Below are 17,280 nucleotides of genomic sequence, written 5' to 3'. Positions count from 1 at the left end.
ACTCCAACCTCAAAATCCAAAATGGCTGCTTGGCTCATCAACAGTAGTCAAAGTCATGTAGTATTTATTAGCCAGCATATGATATAGGCTAGTAACATTTGCTTTAAAAAAAAAAAAAAAAAAAAAAAAAAAAAAAAGGTAAGAAAAACACTACCACAAATGTTTATTTATTAAATTAAATTAATTTATTTTATACTTGTGGAACCCTAAATGTGTGCTATGCAAAAATGCACTGGAGTAAGGCCCCTTTTCACAGCAGCCATTTTGGCATAAAAAAGCGGGGTAAACACAGGTGTTACTAATGAGCCAGGCTCTGGTCAGCTCAAATGGACCGGAACCTTCATTAATGTCATTGATTTAGCTCGCTCTCTCCTGTGGGAAAGGTGGAGCCCACTGGAGCAGCCACTGCTGAATCATTCATGCGTCCATTTCCGATAAATGACTCAAAAGACAGGCATGAAGGAAGGAACATGCTTCCGCCAGAAAGAGGAGAGGAGAGGAGAGGAGAGGAGAGGAGGAGGTGCAGACGGAGGGATGGAGAGACAGCAGACAGGGCGCATACACTGCTGATGGGAGGAATGCAAAGGAGGTCTGGGGATGGGGAGGAGTGGCGCGGAGGGGCGGAGCGGTTCTCCGGGCGGTGGCAGCTGGAGATAAAGGGGCAGAGGAGCGGGGGCAGGCCGACACAGGGACTCGTCTAGACGGGGAGATTTTGGGATTTGCACCAGCGCGCTTCAGGTAAGAGGACGCTGCGTTTGGGGCGTTTTCTCCTAACTCGGAGTGGAGGCTCTGTGGACTTAGGCCTGTGTTTACCGAGGAGCACACACAAGGATTTATAACTCGCTGCGGCACAGACTGTGACTCAAACACACCTCTGGACATATTTGGAGGTGTGCTTTTCAAAAATATATTTACGGTGGCCAGTGTGCATTTGTACATGCCGATGACATTCATCCCAAATGTCTTTGGACACTGAAAATACATTTTTCTCCCACTAAAAATGGGCAATATTTTCAAGGAACAGGAATGTCATCTATATGGATGTATTTTTTTAAATATCATTTTATGCACATATATCTAAACATCCTGTGGAACATATGCAATATTCTTCTTCTTCTAATTATTATTATTATTATTATTATTATTATCTAATTATTACATAGGCCATGATAGGTCTGTTATTTGTAATACCTTGCAATACCCTTACAAAAAAGTTAAAATTGAGATTCATATCTGTTTATATCTATGGAAATCAATATTTAAGATAGAATGTAAAGGCAATCTCCCATTTCAACAATGACCAAGAATTCATTTTCCTGCATGCATGCAGTCTGTGTGTGAAACAGTAGCACAAAGTAATTCATGGTGAAATGGACAGAGTGATGTTTCCACATGCAGTACCAGCTCTGTCTCTCAGGAAAATGATAGAATTATGAATCCACTGTCCTTCTGGATATTGAAGTGTGTGTCTGTCTGAGTGTGAGGGTAAATTAGGGTCTATCAGAGTCTATTTGGGTCTATTTCAGCTGACCAGAATCTCAATCTGGGGGACTACAGCGTGTCACTGATTCGTTCAAAAAATGTGATTGAATTTTAATTGGAAACATGGCTATTGATTTATTTTGTGTCTGATTCAGTGTACTGTTAGATCTAAGATCAGGAAAGATACTGAATCGGTGTCAGATGTGATTAGTGTTGATTCAGTTTGCAGAGATGTCCTAACATTGGCTCTAGGTCGACGCAGTGGGATAGCTTAAAAACCATGCATGTGCAGATTGTGGAGACAGTGTTGCATAGTGCAGCTGTCATGGGATGCAAAAATGCAAATGCTTATAAATCCATCTCACATCTTCACAATATCTGTTATCCTGAGTAAATGTTTTGCCTGGGCCCAGAACAAAGGCCTAAAACCAGCTTTCGATTCAAAATGTCATAAGCTTATTATATATTGAGTAGCATTTAATGACATTATGCTAATGATTGATATTGCTGTAACACTAGACCTAATCTAATTAATCTAGCCTTGACAGGAAGTAGAGCAAGGATGAACATTGCAGTCTTTCACATGTATTCTTTTTGAATTAGTGACATCTGGTGGTGCAGTTCAACACATTTTTTGTACAGTTCTTTACATCTTTTTTTCCCCAGTGAGTAACCTAAAGTGATTTGAAAACAATTTTCCTGACAAATTAATTCCAGTTATTTTACACAGCTTGTCCAAAAAAGTTATTAATGTAAGTTCATTTTATCGTTTTGGAGAAACAATAGGGTTGAAAAACAAGGTTTCTGGTGGCATCTTATTAAACTTCCTAGCCCAATGATTTTTTTTCATATAGTAAGCATTGAAAACATATCTTGATGACAGGATATCTCCCAGATATATAAAATGTACCCATAATTATGTAATGCCCACACAACATTGCCCTCAGCAAAGGAAATCAGCAGTATGGTAAATGTTTTGTTACAAGGAGCATGCTTTACACAGGCAACTCCATTTATCTCCATTCATGTCCATGCTAAACTTCATGGGAACAGGCAACAGGACTTAGGCGATGTGTCATCTGACTGTTGACATTTTCCTGGCATGACTCCGATGAAAATTTCGAAACAAGCTATCAAGTGTTTTTGGAATCATCCGTGGCTCCTTGCTGCCTGTCTGCCTGTGTGTGGGTGTCTTGTCTGTCTGTCCATCCGTCCACCGTGTTTGCATTCCTGCTGCAGTGAAGCACTGTTTTATGAGGTGTCCCTTAACATAGTGACTAGAGCATGTGACAGCTTACTCAGAAGATTCAAATAGGAATCTTGATTTGACTGGGACGGGCACTAATTTGAGTAGGAATCTGACATGGACTTCCGAGAACAATGCTCTGAGGTTTTCTGTCCGACATTTGTTTAGTCTAGTAATTTCTCTTCATGGAAAGGACTCTGCTCTCTGCAGCAGAAAGATCTATCCCAAGCTAAGGGATATAGAGGCTAGTCTCTCCATCTAATAATAGAGCGTGTATTTCAATGCTCTTAATGGTGAACGGCTCCACAGCTGATATATCATGCTGCCATCATGTATCCCGGATCTCTCTACCAGGACTGCACCAATATTTTTCATAATACTACTCCATATGAAAAGTCTATTCAATAGCTTCCGCTCCACCCGGTGGCTTCCTTACCTGGTCCCAAGGGTTTGCACTGAGCTAGGGAAAAAAGCCTTCCTCTGTTTGCTCCCTGGACATGGAATAATCTGCAAAGCACACTACATATTAATAATCTAGTCTCATATAATTGAGAGAAGCAGCTACCTTACATGAGCTGGATTTAGTCTCTTCCTTGTGTGTCTGATGTTTGTATTCCCTGTCTGTTGTGTTTTATTCTATTTAAACTGTAACTGGTGTGCTGTCTTGGTTTAGGTCCCCCTCAGAGACAAGATTTCAATCTCAAGGGATTTCTTGGTTCAATAAAGGTTTAAGAAAGTGTAATACACAGATTTACAGCTCGACATGCAAATACATCAGGCTTATCTACTCATCAGCTCTCTGTATCTTATCTCATTTTACTGCTAACAGAACTCTGGATCTACTCAGCTGTAATATAACATGGCTGTCTACATAAGCTGTGATAGGAGCCCTCCATTACAGAACAGCAATATTACAAGGCAGTCTGCATAAATCTACTGTGCTTTAGAAGCCTCTCTAGGCTATTACAACTTTTATACTGAATGGCTCTTTGTGTAATACATCAAGCTGCCATATCTTCTAGGTCAGTGTAACAGGGCTGTGCTGTCTGAGAGCAGCTAGAAGGGAACTGAACCATGTAATAGTGACTCTGGTAACACGGAAAAAGCCAACCTGTGACATCTCATGAGCTTAGCTAACAGGCTTCATGCCACCATGTTCAACAAGTCTGTGTCTCTGATACAGAAAAGCTTATTAATACCCACTGGCTTCTGAGGTTCTAGAATGTTTGTTTGTTTTTTTTTACTCAAAAGTCAGGTTCCAAAATCCACATGATGAAAAGGTTCTAGAACATATTTCACTCTGGGTTCAAATGTCCTAGAATGCATTCACCATCAAACCCATGCTTCAAACATTCTAGTAGGCAGTTCACCCATGATCGAAAGCTTCTAGAATGTAGTTTACCCACCATAGAATGGTTCTAGATTACAGTTAATCCATGATAGAAAGGTCCTGTTAACCCACAATAGAAAGGTTCTAGAATGCAGTTAACCCATGATAGAAAGGTTCTAGATTGCAGTTAAGCCATGATAGAAAGGTTCTAGATTGCAGTTAAGCCATGATAGAAAGCTTCTGTGTATTTCATTCTGAGGTCAAAGGTTATAAAAGGCATTAAAGGGATTCTGAGAAACTAGAATTCTATATTCATAGGGGCCAGGCATTCTAGAATGCATTAAACCCCTGGCACAAAGGCCCTAGAATGCATTCACCATCTAGCATATGTTATAAAGGTTCAGGAATGCAATTAACCCGTGTTACATTCTATTATGCCATTTCCCCATAGTATGACATTTGTAGAATACAGTTACCCATGATGTCAAGGTTTTGGATTGTATTTTACTCTGCATTTAGAGGTTCTAGAAAGCATGTACCTTTCTTTGTTAATTTAACTTTGTTACAAAGGTTCTAAAATGCCTTTAATCCAAGATGTTAAGGTCCTGGAATGCAGTCAAATGATGATATAAAGGCTCTAGATCACATGTAACACATGATACAAAGGTCCAGGAAATTCTTTTAATACATTGTTCAAAGGTGGTGGAATGAATTTACTGTTTAACCAAAGTAACTGATGTTCTAGAATGAACATTTTAACACCACTACACTGATTTTGAGACTTTAATATTACAGCATTACTGAAAGGAAACAAAACTATCACCCAGAAGATTAACAGTTTCTACACTACCTTTACATTATGCAATGTCAGATTTTTTATTGCGCCATGGGACCTGAAATTATGACATGAAAGAGGAAGAAGGTGCAGTTTTAACATTGCCAACAGAGCTTAAGTTTCAACATGTTTATCCTTTTCAGTGAATCCAAAGATAATGCCTTTCACTAAAGACAACCACCAGGGTGCAGCAGGGTTTATGAGAATGTTAAAACAGAGAATTTGTAAAATAAATAAATAAATAAATAATTCAGTTGAGGTACAGTTGCCTTCATTGCATTCATTGCCATTTTTTGCCATTCTTCTAGGTGTCAGCATGTCAGGTAACATCACTAATGAGGAGCTAGAGGAGATCAAGGAGGGCTTCGAGAAAATTGGTGAGTAAATATGTGTGTGTGTGTGTGTTTGTGTGCACACAAACAGTTCAGATATCAGCAGTGAACGTGTCAAAGTGCATTGAGTCTCGTTTTTTTTTTCCAAACTCTAATGCATTTCATGCTTCTCATTCACTTTTTATTCAACCATGATCATATTTAATGGCCAGCAATTCAACACTGACACTAATGATAATGTATTTAAGCTGGTGATGCTTTAGCGTGTTTTGCTATTTTGTGTCTTTTTCCTTGTATTTTTTTGTTGATGTTGGATGTTCTGTTTGAGTGTCTGTAGGTGGTGTTCTTTTCTTTGTCTGTTCTGCCTTGGTGCCTATCACTGCTCATGATAACTGCCCAGTTCATTTGATAGTAAAAAGATAGAAATGGAGCAGTTAAATCTCTATGTTTCAGATAATTACTTTAACTATTTCACCTCCAATCCTCTCTCTCTAGATTTGAATAGTAATGGCTACATCAACACCTCAGAGCTCGGTGAGCTCTTCCGTGAAATCGGCTTTCAAATGCCTGGATACAAGATCAGAGAAATTATTCAAAGCGTGGACTTGGACAAAGACGGCCAGATCAACTTTAATGAGTTCATCACTGTAGGTAACACTAACTAACTAACCAATTAACTGACTTATTAACTGACAGATTCACATCCAAGTTAACAAACCTTTCGACTGATTTACTGCCTACAGTCTAGCTGCCTTGCTGCCTAAACGACACTCACATACTAGCTGGCTGACTAACTGCCTGTCTTAATTTATCTCATGACAAATACTGTGTGACACACTAACCACTGAGGACTTGAACATGTTTCTAATCTAATCAGACAATCATGACTGCCTAACTGTTATACTATCATAAATTATAGGTCAACTAATTAAAGCTTCACTAATGAATGCACTGGTAGATCAACAATATCTTTACAAGGATAACCACAACTTGAAATCAGGCCCTGATTTGTGTGTGTGTGTGTGTGTGTGTGTGTGTGTGTGTGTGTGTGTGTGTGTGTGTGTGTGTCTGTGACCAGATCTTCACGGACCTGAAGAATGATGACGTGGCCCAGAGTTTCAAGAAAGCTCTGAACAAGAAGGAAGGCATCTTAGCCATCGGAGGCACCAGTGAGATCTCCAGTGAAGGAACGCAGCATTCAATCTCTGGTTAGTACAGCTAATTATTATGAATTATGAAAACATTTTGTAGTTAACTAACTAAATAACAACCAAGTGTCGGAGGTCGGGCCACTGAACAGTCAAAGGCAAGTGTCTAAATGAATTATTCACTAAAAGCTAACCAGAGTAAACTGGTGGATGCAGTGCTGCATACATGCACATGGGAATACAATTCTTCTGTGAACACATGCTGAGTGATATGAGGTCCACTGTGTTGTATGTCTGCCTGACGTGACTGCCTCAAACATGATGGATAAGAAAAATAAGTATAGTTACATGTGCCATGCTTCACACTCATGTCATATCATCATATGATTACCATCATAACATAAAGAGCATGAGAGTCGGTGTAAGGAGGGGGTTGGGGTGGATGGCTCATGGAGGAGCCACAGGACCTTCATGTACAAGACCCGCGTTTGAAACGGGAAGCCACAGCCATGCATTGTGTCAGCAAGGTCAGCATGCAGTCTGTGTCAGCAGTAGACAGCAAGTTATACTGACGTTAGCCAGAGGAGCTGTATGTGTGAACACAAATCCACATCAGTTGTTCTGCACTCTATCCTCCCAGCTCCTTATTACTAAGAGTACAAAACCTGCAGGTGAGCCCATGTGTGAAATGGCTGTAGATGAATTCTATGATTTTTTTTTTTTTTTTGCACTTCTGCACAACAAAGTAATTCAGATTCCCATAATAGCAGAAGTGAAGCGAGCATTCATGACACTCTTTAACTAAGCTAAATTATATTTCAGAGGCAGAGCGCTTTGCCTTTGCCAACTGGATCAACTCATCTCTGGAGAAGGATCCGGACTGTCAACAGTTTCTGCCCATCAACCCCAACACTGACGCTCTGTTTAAAGTAGTGGGAGATGGCATTTTGCTTTGGTAAGCCTTAAAGTCTAAATCCAGTTTTGACCTCAATCTTATATTTGCACCTCAATCAATCAACCAAAATCTCATCAAATGCTTCATGATAGAGCTACATACTTCTTCAGTATAGTCCTGTGGGGACATAATGATGTATACTGGTATATATTTTCAATATATTGCTGTGTAATGATTTGTAAATATCATAACTTTAACCTGACAGTGTCTATTTTTTTATCTTTACACTTATCCTTGAGTTTGGCCTAAACCACTTTGGTCTTTAACCAGTTATCAAGTCTTTATTTTTTTGATTTAACAGGCCAGTATATATCAGGCCAATGTACTCAATTCTTTTTGTTTTTGTAGTAAAATGATCAACATCTCCGTTCCTGACACCATTGATGAGAGAGCCATCAACAAGAAGAAACTCACCACTTTCACCACACAGGTACTTGATTCGTTAATGGGTGAGGCGTTCAACAAGCCACCCAGTCTGTTGTCTAATCATTTTGGTCATGAGTGACTCTCTAACACTGCATTGTTGTTCCAGTCGAATCACTTGGCAACACAATCTGTCATTCAGTCGGTTAGTTGGTTTTAACACCTGTTGAATCAGCAGAAGAAATCAGCAGGATAAATTAGTTAGTTACAGGAATGCAGCCCCCTACACTCAATCTGAGTGCCTTCTTATCTATGTAATACTTAATATGTAATACTACTACTGTGTTTTTAGGATGATGTAAACCCATATGATATAAATTAGTTTTATAAATCATGGCATCAAACTGATTGTTAAATACATTACATAGATATTTACGGAGGGTGTTTTAAGGAAAAAGGCATCAATGAATGGTTTTCCGTTTGTTTTGAATTCACTTGTGCTTTTGTGAAACTTCGACCTGACACAGCTGCTCAGTTTTCTTCTGACCCAGGGCCTGTAACTCTTTATCCCAACAGGAGAATCTAAACTTGGCCTTGAATTCGGCCTCAGCCATTGGCTGCCAGGTTGTGAATATTGGAGCTCAGGATCTGAAGGAAGGCAAACCTCACCTGGTGTTAGGACTCCTCTGGCAGATCATCAGGATCGGACTCTTTGCTCATATAGAGCTGAGCCGCAATGAAGGTATGCGCACACACACACACACACACACACACACACACACACACACACACACACACACATACACAATGATCAAGATGGAGCTGTCTGCCAATATACAATTCTGTAGGAATTAAAGGAATATACACACAGACAAACCTCACACACACACAAGCAACACACAATCAGATTATCAACACAACAGTTTGCTGGCACTGAAAAAAGAAGCATCAAGGAATCTACATATACAAGCACTATTTCATTCACATTATGCACGTGCTTATACACTCCCATTCTCAATTAAGTCTGCTTAGAATGGTGATGAACCATCCCTCCCTCTAAATAATGGTCTTTTTTGCAGCTATTGCAGCATTGCTGAAAGAGGGGGAGAGCCTGGAGGAGTTAATGAAACTCAGTCCTGAGGAATTGTTACTACGCTGGGTCAATTTCCATTTAGAAAAAGTTGGAAACAGGAGAATATCAAATTTCTCAGGGGATGTTAAGGTAAGAAAACCCTGCCATAAGATCTAAAACCCTTCCTGCAAAAAACATCCTACATCCCCAAAACTCTGAAACTCTCTAAACTTCTCTTCTCCATGAAGAGCAACTGGGTCTATGGTCTTGTGTGGCACTTTTTTACTTCATGTGTGTGTGTGTGTGTGTGTGTGTGTGTTTGCAGGACTCCGAAGTATATTTCCACCTGCTCCAGCAGATTGCTCCAACTGGAAGTGAAGAGGACGTTCCTCGGATTGAGATTGATACGTCTGGTTTATATGTAAGTTAATTAATTTACAGTTAATGTTACAATGTGCCCCTTTTAGCGTTGTCGCAGAAAAGCAAAGAAAGAAAAGAAGAAAAAACCTCCTTTCTCTGCCTCAGCTGGTCAGCTCTTGCCAATTTAACAACTGTGGAAACAAAAAATAAAAGCAAAGGGTGATAAACACAGACATTTTCTGTGGGAGTTTAGGGATATTCAGGACATTTCGATGGAGGATTTCTCCCATCAGTCCCAGGTCAGTGTGATGCCTTCAATACCTCACATTGATCTTATCACCAGCACTAGCAATTTCAACAGTGATATGAATATGACTGAATATATGAAAGGGAGATATAGAAACACATATAGAGAGTGGGGGCTAGGAGACAGAGAAAGAGCAAGGGAAGTTATTGGATTATTTCACTGCTTTAATCTTCTAATGGTTTCTCCATCCATTCAGCTGGTAGTGCAATTCAGCAGCTCCATGCTCTCAAGATTGCACACACACACACACACACACACACATTGAAACATTCCATTGAAACAGCACATACCAGCTTGTAGTCCTTTCTGAACTCAGCATCAGAGACTAAATGGAAGTTGACTTCCTGCTGACCTGCTTCCTGTTTCCTGATGGGCTGTTTTAGGATAATGATATCAGCCTCGCTCAGGCACAACAGAACAAGGCTGCGTGTGTGTGTGTGTGTGTGTGTGTGTGTGTGTGAGTGTGAGTGAGTGTGTGAATTTCCTTACGACACTGCCTTGTACTGTTGTGGCACGTGTTGTTCCCACTAAGTAGTAGTAGTAGTAGTAGTAGTAGTTCTTTATTCCGAGTAAGCAAAACAAATAAACAAATAAAAAGAAAAGAAAAGTAATCACACAATAATGGACAAACATAACATAAATAAGCATAAAAATGAAACAACACATAATAATTTAATTTTACCTATCCGGAAGGGAGTGGGAAGAAGTAAAACTTATCTAGTCCCACCCCTCGTCCATAAGTCAATTACATATTAATACATATTAGGCTTCCTTATCCACCTGAAGCATACCTTAATTCATTATTTGGACTAGTTCTGCTATTGTATCCTTATTACCAATCATATTTATCTTTATATGCAAATAACTTGTTATAAACCATGGCCAGAAATTATATCAATTATTTACTGTCACAATAATCTAATCATAATAATCCTAATATTTTTCATCCTTATCATGGAGTTATACATAATCAGTTATTTATACACATACATATATATACATATGCATACACATATACATACATATACAGACACTAAGGTACGGTTAAACAGATATGCTAACTGGAGAGCACTGAGTAGCAGCATACAACACCAGCACCCTGCCTCTGTCAGATCTCTGCAAAATGGAGCCTTCATTCATGTTGTCAGTCACGCCTGTGCTTACCCTGCTATGTCATGTCAAAATGGCTGCTGTGGAAAGGTTTGTTGTTAAGATGCCATTTCCACAGGAGGGATATTCAACCAGAATTCATCACTGCCACACCAACTTTGACTAATCAGCGTGAAATGTGAATCAGCTCTTCCCTGCCACATGACCTACTTTTCCACAAGGTTTCATGATGTTCATAGCATTCATAGCTAACAGCAGATTTTTGAAAGAATATTGCCATAACCAACCCAGAAAAGAGAAACAGATGAACAAAGTGTACAACATCCAGATACAAACAAGCGTTTCACAAGTGGGTAACGTAACCCTAGATGCATGTCCTAGAGCTGAAGTCCTTGGTTGCAGGAGTCCAACTCTATAAATGAAGAAATGTAAAAGCAAATTTGGATCTAATTTGTACAATCGTATTTATTCTGTCCCACACTGGAAAACCTTGAACCCCTCACCTAATTGTCATTTTCCATCAACATAAAAATGCCTAGAATGCAAGTTTGCATGTGTGTGTGTGTCACCAGGAGAAGGATCTCACGCAGAGAGCGGAACTCATGCTGAAACAGGCCGACCGCCTCGACTGCCGCCAGTTTGTGACTCCAGCGGACGTCGTCAGCGGAAACGCCAAGCTCAACATGGCCTTCGTAGCCACGCTGTTCAACAAGTACCCTGCTCTCACCAAACCAGAGGACCAGGAGTGGAATTTGCAAAGTAATCGCTAACACACACTCTCTCTCTCTCTCTCTCTCTCACACACACAACACACCCTTCTTGATCACTCTCATGCACAGTTCATTTTAGTTTTTCTGTGTTTCATATTGATCTCCCCTCGCACATGCATCCTTTATGTTAAATTTGTGTCAGGTTTGCACCTTTGCCATGGCGCTTTGGTCCAGAGTGTGTCCCACCTGAACATGAAATAAAATATTTACGCCCTCCGGGGAAACAAAGGAGAGGCACTGATTTTTGCCCGTAAATTTATTAAGATAATGTTCTAAATGTAATTCACCCTTGAGTGAATTTCTATGAATCTATATTGTGTTTATGTTTTTATCTGAATGAAACTTGTATTTTATTTCACTCTGTCTCTCTCTCTCTCTCTCTCTGTCTCTCTCTCTCTCAAGGTGAGACCAGAGAGGAGAGAACCTTCAGGAACTGGATGAATTCCCTGGGAGTCAATCCTTATGTGCACCATATCTATGGGTCAGTTTGTCACTTTGACTAACTTAAAGGCACAGTTCACAGTTTTTAGAGGGACAACAGTATTGGCTAGTTATCATTAATTCGTTTTTGAGTGTAAAGCAATGCAGCACATTTTTGGTTGACTGATCAACTTAACCTTCAAGTGATGAGAATGTAAAAACATCCAAGTGTCCCCAGTAGATCGTTTTCTCTTGTGCTCCATGCTAACGCCAGCATAATGTATAATGCATTGAACACTTACATATGAGTGTGTGTGTGTGTGTGTGTGTGTGTGTGTGTGTGTGTGTGCGCAGTGACCTGATGGATGCCATGGTGCTTTTCCAGCTTTATGATAAGATTAAAGTGCCAGTGGACTGGGATAACAGAGTCAATAAACCGCCATTCAAAATGCAGGGAGGAGGGCGTATGAAACAGGTAACTAAATCATATACACACAGATTTTATACACACAGACATGCTGGGAACTGAGTTAATTAACAGGCTTCCATTTCCTGGATAGGAGCCCTCCATAGTTACAATATAGTTATACTTACCCTGCGTGTACGTGTGTGTGTGTGTGTGTGTGTGTGTGTGTGTGTGTGTATGCGTGTTTGTGTGTCACAGATAGAGAACTGTAACTATGCTGTGGAGCTCGGTATGTCGGCTGGTTTTTCCCTGGTGGGAATCGGAGGTCAGGACATCTACAGTGGAAATCAAACTCTAACTCTGGCGCTGGTCTGGCAGCTGATGAAGAGGTAAGACTGACTGAAAGTCGCTATGTGCAGCATTTTAAAGTCACTAAATCATAGACATATTAAGTCTGAGACATTGTAGAGAGGCATTGTAAAGGAGACCATCACCAGGAAGTCTGGCTGGCTACAGTGACAGTGGGTTGGATTTGGTGAGAAATCTGAGGGATTGCTTTAGGACACAAAACAGGAAGAGGGTGCGGTTGCAAAAAGCAAAGCAAAAGCTTTCTGAGTTTCTGGCAGTGGCAGATGATAGAAGATATCAAAGGCCATGTCCACTTAGATAGTGATATAGAAGTATTTTTGAAAACGCCACTGTATTTCTCTGTTTAAAAAAAAAAAAGTCCACATGAGAGCTTTTTCTTACAGTTCAGTTTTCACTGAATAAAGCGGACAAAGCGAACAGAAACAGTTGCATTTAAAGACCTCATGAAATGGACTCTTGCTGTGTCGATTTGATGTTTGGGCAGGACAAAGTGCAGGGAAGGATCATTCACAGGTGCAACTATTAGAACAGACCAAACCCTAACTCTAATCCCACAGGATATGAGTGCGAGAGAGAAACTCAATTTTATTTGAAGAGATAGGTGGTGAAGAATGAGTGGTGGTAAATAATAAGTATGATTAAAGAGCTGAAATTTTAATTTTAATTTACAGCCACTAGTGCAGGATGATGTCACTATTTAACATATGCTGTTTTACAGGAAGTAGAAGTCATGTGAGGTCATCATTCATGAGGGCTGTTGTGTATAGACATGGCCAGAGGTTGAAAGAAATGTAACGTCCAACATGTTCATCCTCTTCAGTAAAGAAAGCCAAAGAGAGCGCATCCAGAGCCAGGCACAAAGGACGGGTAGCAACGCCTTCTGTGTGGCAGGACCTCTAGAATGGATTTAGGGGAAATGCAGCAGAAATTGTTGATAATCTCACATTCATTCTTCACATCGATGCACAGGTACACTTTAAATATTCTTGAAGACCTTGGAGATGGAGAGGCTGCAGGAGACGATCTCATAATTCAGTGGGTCAACAAAACTCTGGCTGAGGCTGGAAAGACCTCATCTATCAAAACCTTTAAGGTTCGTTGGGTTTTCTTCATTATAAAGTGTGTGTGTGTGTGTGTGTGTGTGTGTGTTCCTCTTCAGGACACAGGGAGCAGTGCCATTCATTCAGTTATGGACTGAGTTTACACGTTAGGCCTTTTTTTGACCAACAACGAACTGCTTCCGTCCCTGTTTGTGAACTTATTATTTATTATTACTTAGTATTTTGACAAAAAATAAATTGGTTTAGACTCCAGAAAGTTGGTTCCCCAGCTGGAATCAAGAATAGGAGGACCCGTAGTGGGAACCGTGACGACGGTACGATTGGGTGTGTATTGTTCTACAGAGAAAGACAGAGACGGTGCAGAAATCAGAGTGTGCAGCGGTCTGCTGAAGGAACAAAACTATTGCTTTCAATATGGATATCTCCTGAATTTCAGGATTAGATGGAAGGGGGTTATAAAAAAAAAAGTAAATTGTCTCTTGAAATTTCTCAAGACTTGGTGAAGGCTGGGTTCTTCAGAGCCCAGAACCAAATTATCAACAAGTAAAAAAAAAAAAAAAAAATTTAGACTCCAAAGAGGACAAACAAAAAGTGGAGCTGGATGGGGTAACATGGAGGAGTATTATGAACTCCTTGATGGCGCGAAAAGGAAAAGGAATTATGTTTATGTGGTGTGTATGCATGCATAACGTGTGTGTGTTTCTGTGCGTGTGTCCCCATGTGCAGGATAAAGAAATCACTAGCAGTCTTCCGGTTCTGGACCTGATTGATGCCATTCAGCCAGGCAGCGTGAACTTTGAGCTGGTCAAAACAGGAAGTCTGTCAGACGAAGACAAACTGGACAATGCCAAGTAAATGTCAATAAAAACACAGAAATGAATACATAATGCACACAAACTGGAAGATAAAATAAGAGTCATAGATATAATTTGTTGCCGTAGAAACCCTGACTGTAACTCTGCCTGCCCCACCAGGTATGCTGTTTCCATGGCGAGGAAGATTGGCACCAAAGTGTACGCCCTGCCTGAAGACCTGGTGGAGCCCAACAGCAAAATGGTGATGACCATCTTCGCCTGCCTGATGGGAAGAGGCATGAAGAGAGTTTAGAGATTGTACCCACACCACACACACACACACACACACACACACACAACCGGGTGGGTAGTTTGAAAAGCAAACTTGCTCCTCAAACTACCCACTTTAAACTCACAGTTAGCCCGACCAGCACTAGATGGTGCTGTTGTGTAGGTTTTGGCCTATCATTTTCCAAACCATGTCTTTCCATTCAGTAAAAGAGTGCAGGAAACAGTTTGCAGTAAAAACAAGTCCTCTACCAACAATGGCTACATCCTGAAACATATCTACAAGATGTATCAGAGTTTTGGCTCAATCTGGACCCCGGTGCTTATTTTGGGCTGTGTGGAGTTTGTATGTTCTCCTCAGGTTCAGGTGGGTTTCCTCTCACACCAAAAAACATGCAAGTCAGGTGAATTGGAGACTCAACTACCCAGAGATATGCATGGGAGAGTGACTGCAATTGTCTGTGTGTATTCATCCTTTGGTAGACCAGGGTGTTTCCCTGCTTTCGGCCCAATGCATGCTGGGATAGGCTTCAGCCTATGGCCCTGAAAGGGGATAATGGGTATGAAAAATGAATGAAAGCATTGTTTTGTTCCTTTTAAAGGCTGTGACACACGTGCAACATTTTGAGGCAATGTGCGTTGCTGATATTGCCAACACTGTTATAGGTTTGATGACACTTTTTTATTGTTTGTCACACTTACCATTTCTCAGACCTGCTGAAAGAATATAATTCGACTTTTGTCTGATTTTTTTTTCAATAGTTGTCTTTGTGGACATATGGTGTCCTTGCATTTCTAATATGACGTTATCACCGTGCTACGTTTTGCCTGTCCACATTGCCTCAGAGTTTCCCGTGTGTCATCGCTTCATTTCTGCTGTATGACTCCTATCTTCCAATGTGCCAGCCAATATATAATATAAAGCATTTAATGTACGTAAGCCATAATATTCTGTGCTAGACACCTATTGACCTCAGCCATTTTTATAATTATGACCAAAGCTGTGCAAGATTCTATGTTGTCTATGCATTCACATAAGACTAGAGGTAGACCTGTAAATCAGTTTGGCCAAACACACAGGGCTTACAGCAGGGTTTAGAAACAAATACCAACTTTAAGTGTAAGTCTTGGACATCGAGAATTCAGAAAATGATGCATATGCATAGATAGTTTCCATTGAAAAAAGGGATTTGTTTATTTTCACTTTAAGACACTAAAATACCGTTACTGCCGCGTCCGCTCTTACTTCTGTTTGAATCGTAGTGCAGAAGTCTTTCTAAATCGACAATATCTGACAAATCAGAATGGCAGAGCCGCTGTGGCTAACATATGAGCTGAGCAGAATGTAAACAAACTAAAAACAAAACTAGGCAAGCTGATCCACTGATTGCTCTTCTTTTTCTCTCCTAAATGTCACTATTTGCCTTTAAAAATCTGCAACAGGCTGACCTCTGGTCAGCACGCTGCTTTTTCTCCTCTGCCTTTGAAATGCCTGTTGATAAACTTCATGCTCCATTCACACAGGAACAGTCAGATTTAGCTCTTGAATTGTTTATGTGGCAGAGATGTGATCTGTCCTGACAGGGTAAAGGCACAGGGAATGCTGTTTTCTCTCCCTGATCCGACAGACACTGGAGGATTGAGTTTGCTCTGTGAAAAGTCCCAAACCACATTTCTTGTTCCTGTGGGAATGTAAGTTTGGAGGTGATGTCGCCTTGGTGCTGCAGTTGACCACATGGTGTTGAAATGATACCCGCGCTGCACGCTTTAGGTCTGGTGCTGCTGCTGTTAACATTCCTCAGTCCTGTAGCTCATTCTCTTTCATCCCAAATGTTTACCAGTGACGCAGTTGCTCCAGGAATGTAATGATTTTTATGATTTTTTTAAAAATTCTTTTCAAAATCAATAATTATCCTCAAATATTGTAGGGTTACTGTTGCAATATTCAATGTTAACTATTGATTTTTGGGTTACTAGATTGAGCAATAGTTGTTTGCACTTTTTGCAATGCTAGTACCACCATGCATCCTTTAAAAATGAATACGAGACTGCAAATGCCGTTAAAGGGCTACAGTCGTGCACTGAATCAATTTCCAGTCAACAGATCTTTGTTTTCATTCCCTCATTGCAGTGGCAAATTTTCTCCCATGGCTAAAAAAAGGCTTAAAATGCTAGCAATACTTCCAAAAGTTGATGTGTACATTTAAACAGTTGAATTGTGCTGAATAAAAGCATTTTCCATACAATTTGTTTGATTTGTCTGCTGCCTCTCTCTTGTTTCTTTCTATATACTCTTGTGCCTTGTCTTCTTACCACTAAAAGCATTCCACCATGAAAAAGGAGTGTTACCAGGTAGCCGTGCAAATGTTAGCTAACAAGCAAGACCACAGAGAGTGAGGTGCAGTGGTGTAATGTCTGATACAGACATCCTGAGGACAGGAGCACCTCAGGGCTGTGTTCTCCCTCAATTCAACCTGCCAGTTGTATGAATATGACGTGGTGTCAGTCGGTCTTACGCAGACAGGGGACACAGATAATCAGTCGACATATTTCCACCATACGTCTGAGCTTACTAAGTGGTGGCCTTTTTATTAATGAAAGTAAGACTAAGGAACCTGTTATTACGACAACG

The 17,280-nt window shown here is 40.4% G+C and overlaps 1 protein-coding gene across 2 annotated transcripts; it reads left to right on the top strand.

Moving 5' to 3' along the window:
• Positions 1–678: 678 nt before the first annotated feature.
• Positions 679–16,884, top strand: LOC115366691 (plastin-3-like). Of its 2 annotated transcripts, none has more exons than XM_030062259.1 (16): positions 679–738; positions 5,202–5,270; positions 5,721–5,872; positions 6,304–6,433; positions 7,196–7,328; positions 7,677–7,758; positions 8,268–8,433; positions 8,771–8,913; positions 9,089–9,184; positions 11,113–11,299; positions 11,713–11,791; positions 12,085–12,205; positions 12,395–12,525; positions 13,475–13,598; positions 14,293–14,417; positions 14,541–16,884. In XM_030062259.1, exons 2-16 carry the CDS (start codon positions 5,210–5,212, stop codon positions 14,671–14,673), a joined length of 1,863 nt encoding a protein of 620 aa, XP_029918119.1. In that variant the 5' UTR covers positions 679–738; positions 5,202–5,209; the 3' UTR covers positions 14,674–16,884. The 2 variants fall into 2 exon arrangements, with proteins under 2 accessions (XP_029918119.1, XP_029918120.1); XM_030062260.1 differs by lacking the exon at positions 679–738 and adding an exon at positions 814–890.
• The last annotated feature ends 396 nt before the right edge of the window (positions 16,885–17,280 follow it).

This window comes from Myripristis murdjan, chromosome 10 (genome assembly GCF_902150065.1).
Source record: "Myripristis murdjan chromosome 10, fMyrMur1.1, whole genome shotgun sequence".
Lineage (NCBI taxonomy): Eukaryota > Metazoa > Chordata > Actinopteri > Holocentriformes > Holocentridae > Myripristis > Myripristis murdjan.
Note: the sequence above shows the minus strand (reverse complement) of the source record. Positions and strands in the feature narration are given on the sequence as shown.

Excerpts from the sequence above, each read along its gene's own strand:
- LOC115366691 (XM_030062259.1), top strand. The coding sequence starts at position 5,210 with ATGTCAGGTAACATCACTAATGAGGAGCTAGAGGAGATCAAGGAGGGC. Across the intron at positions 12,206-12,394 it reads GAGGAGGGCGTATGAAACAG|ATAGAGAACTGTAACTATGC; the intron begins GTAACTAAATCA and ends TGTGTGTCACAG. Across the intron at positions 13,599-14,292 it reads CATCTATCAAAACCTTTAAG|GATAAAGAAATCACTAGCAG; the intron begins GTTCGTTGGGTT and ends CCCCATGTGCAG.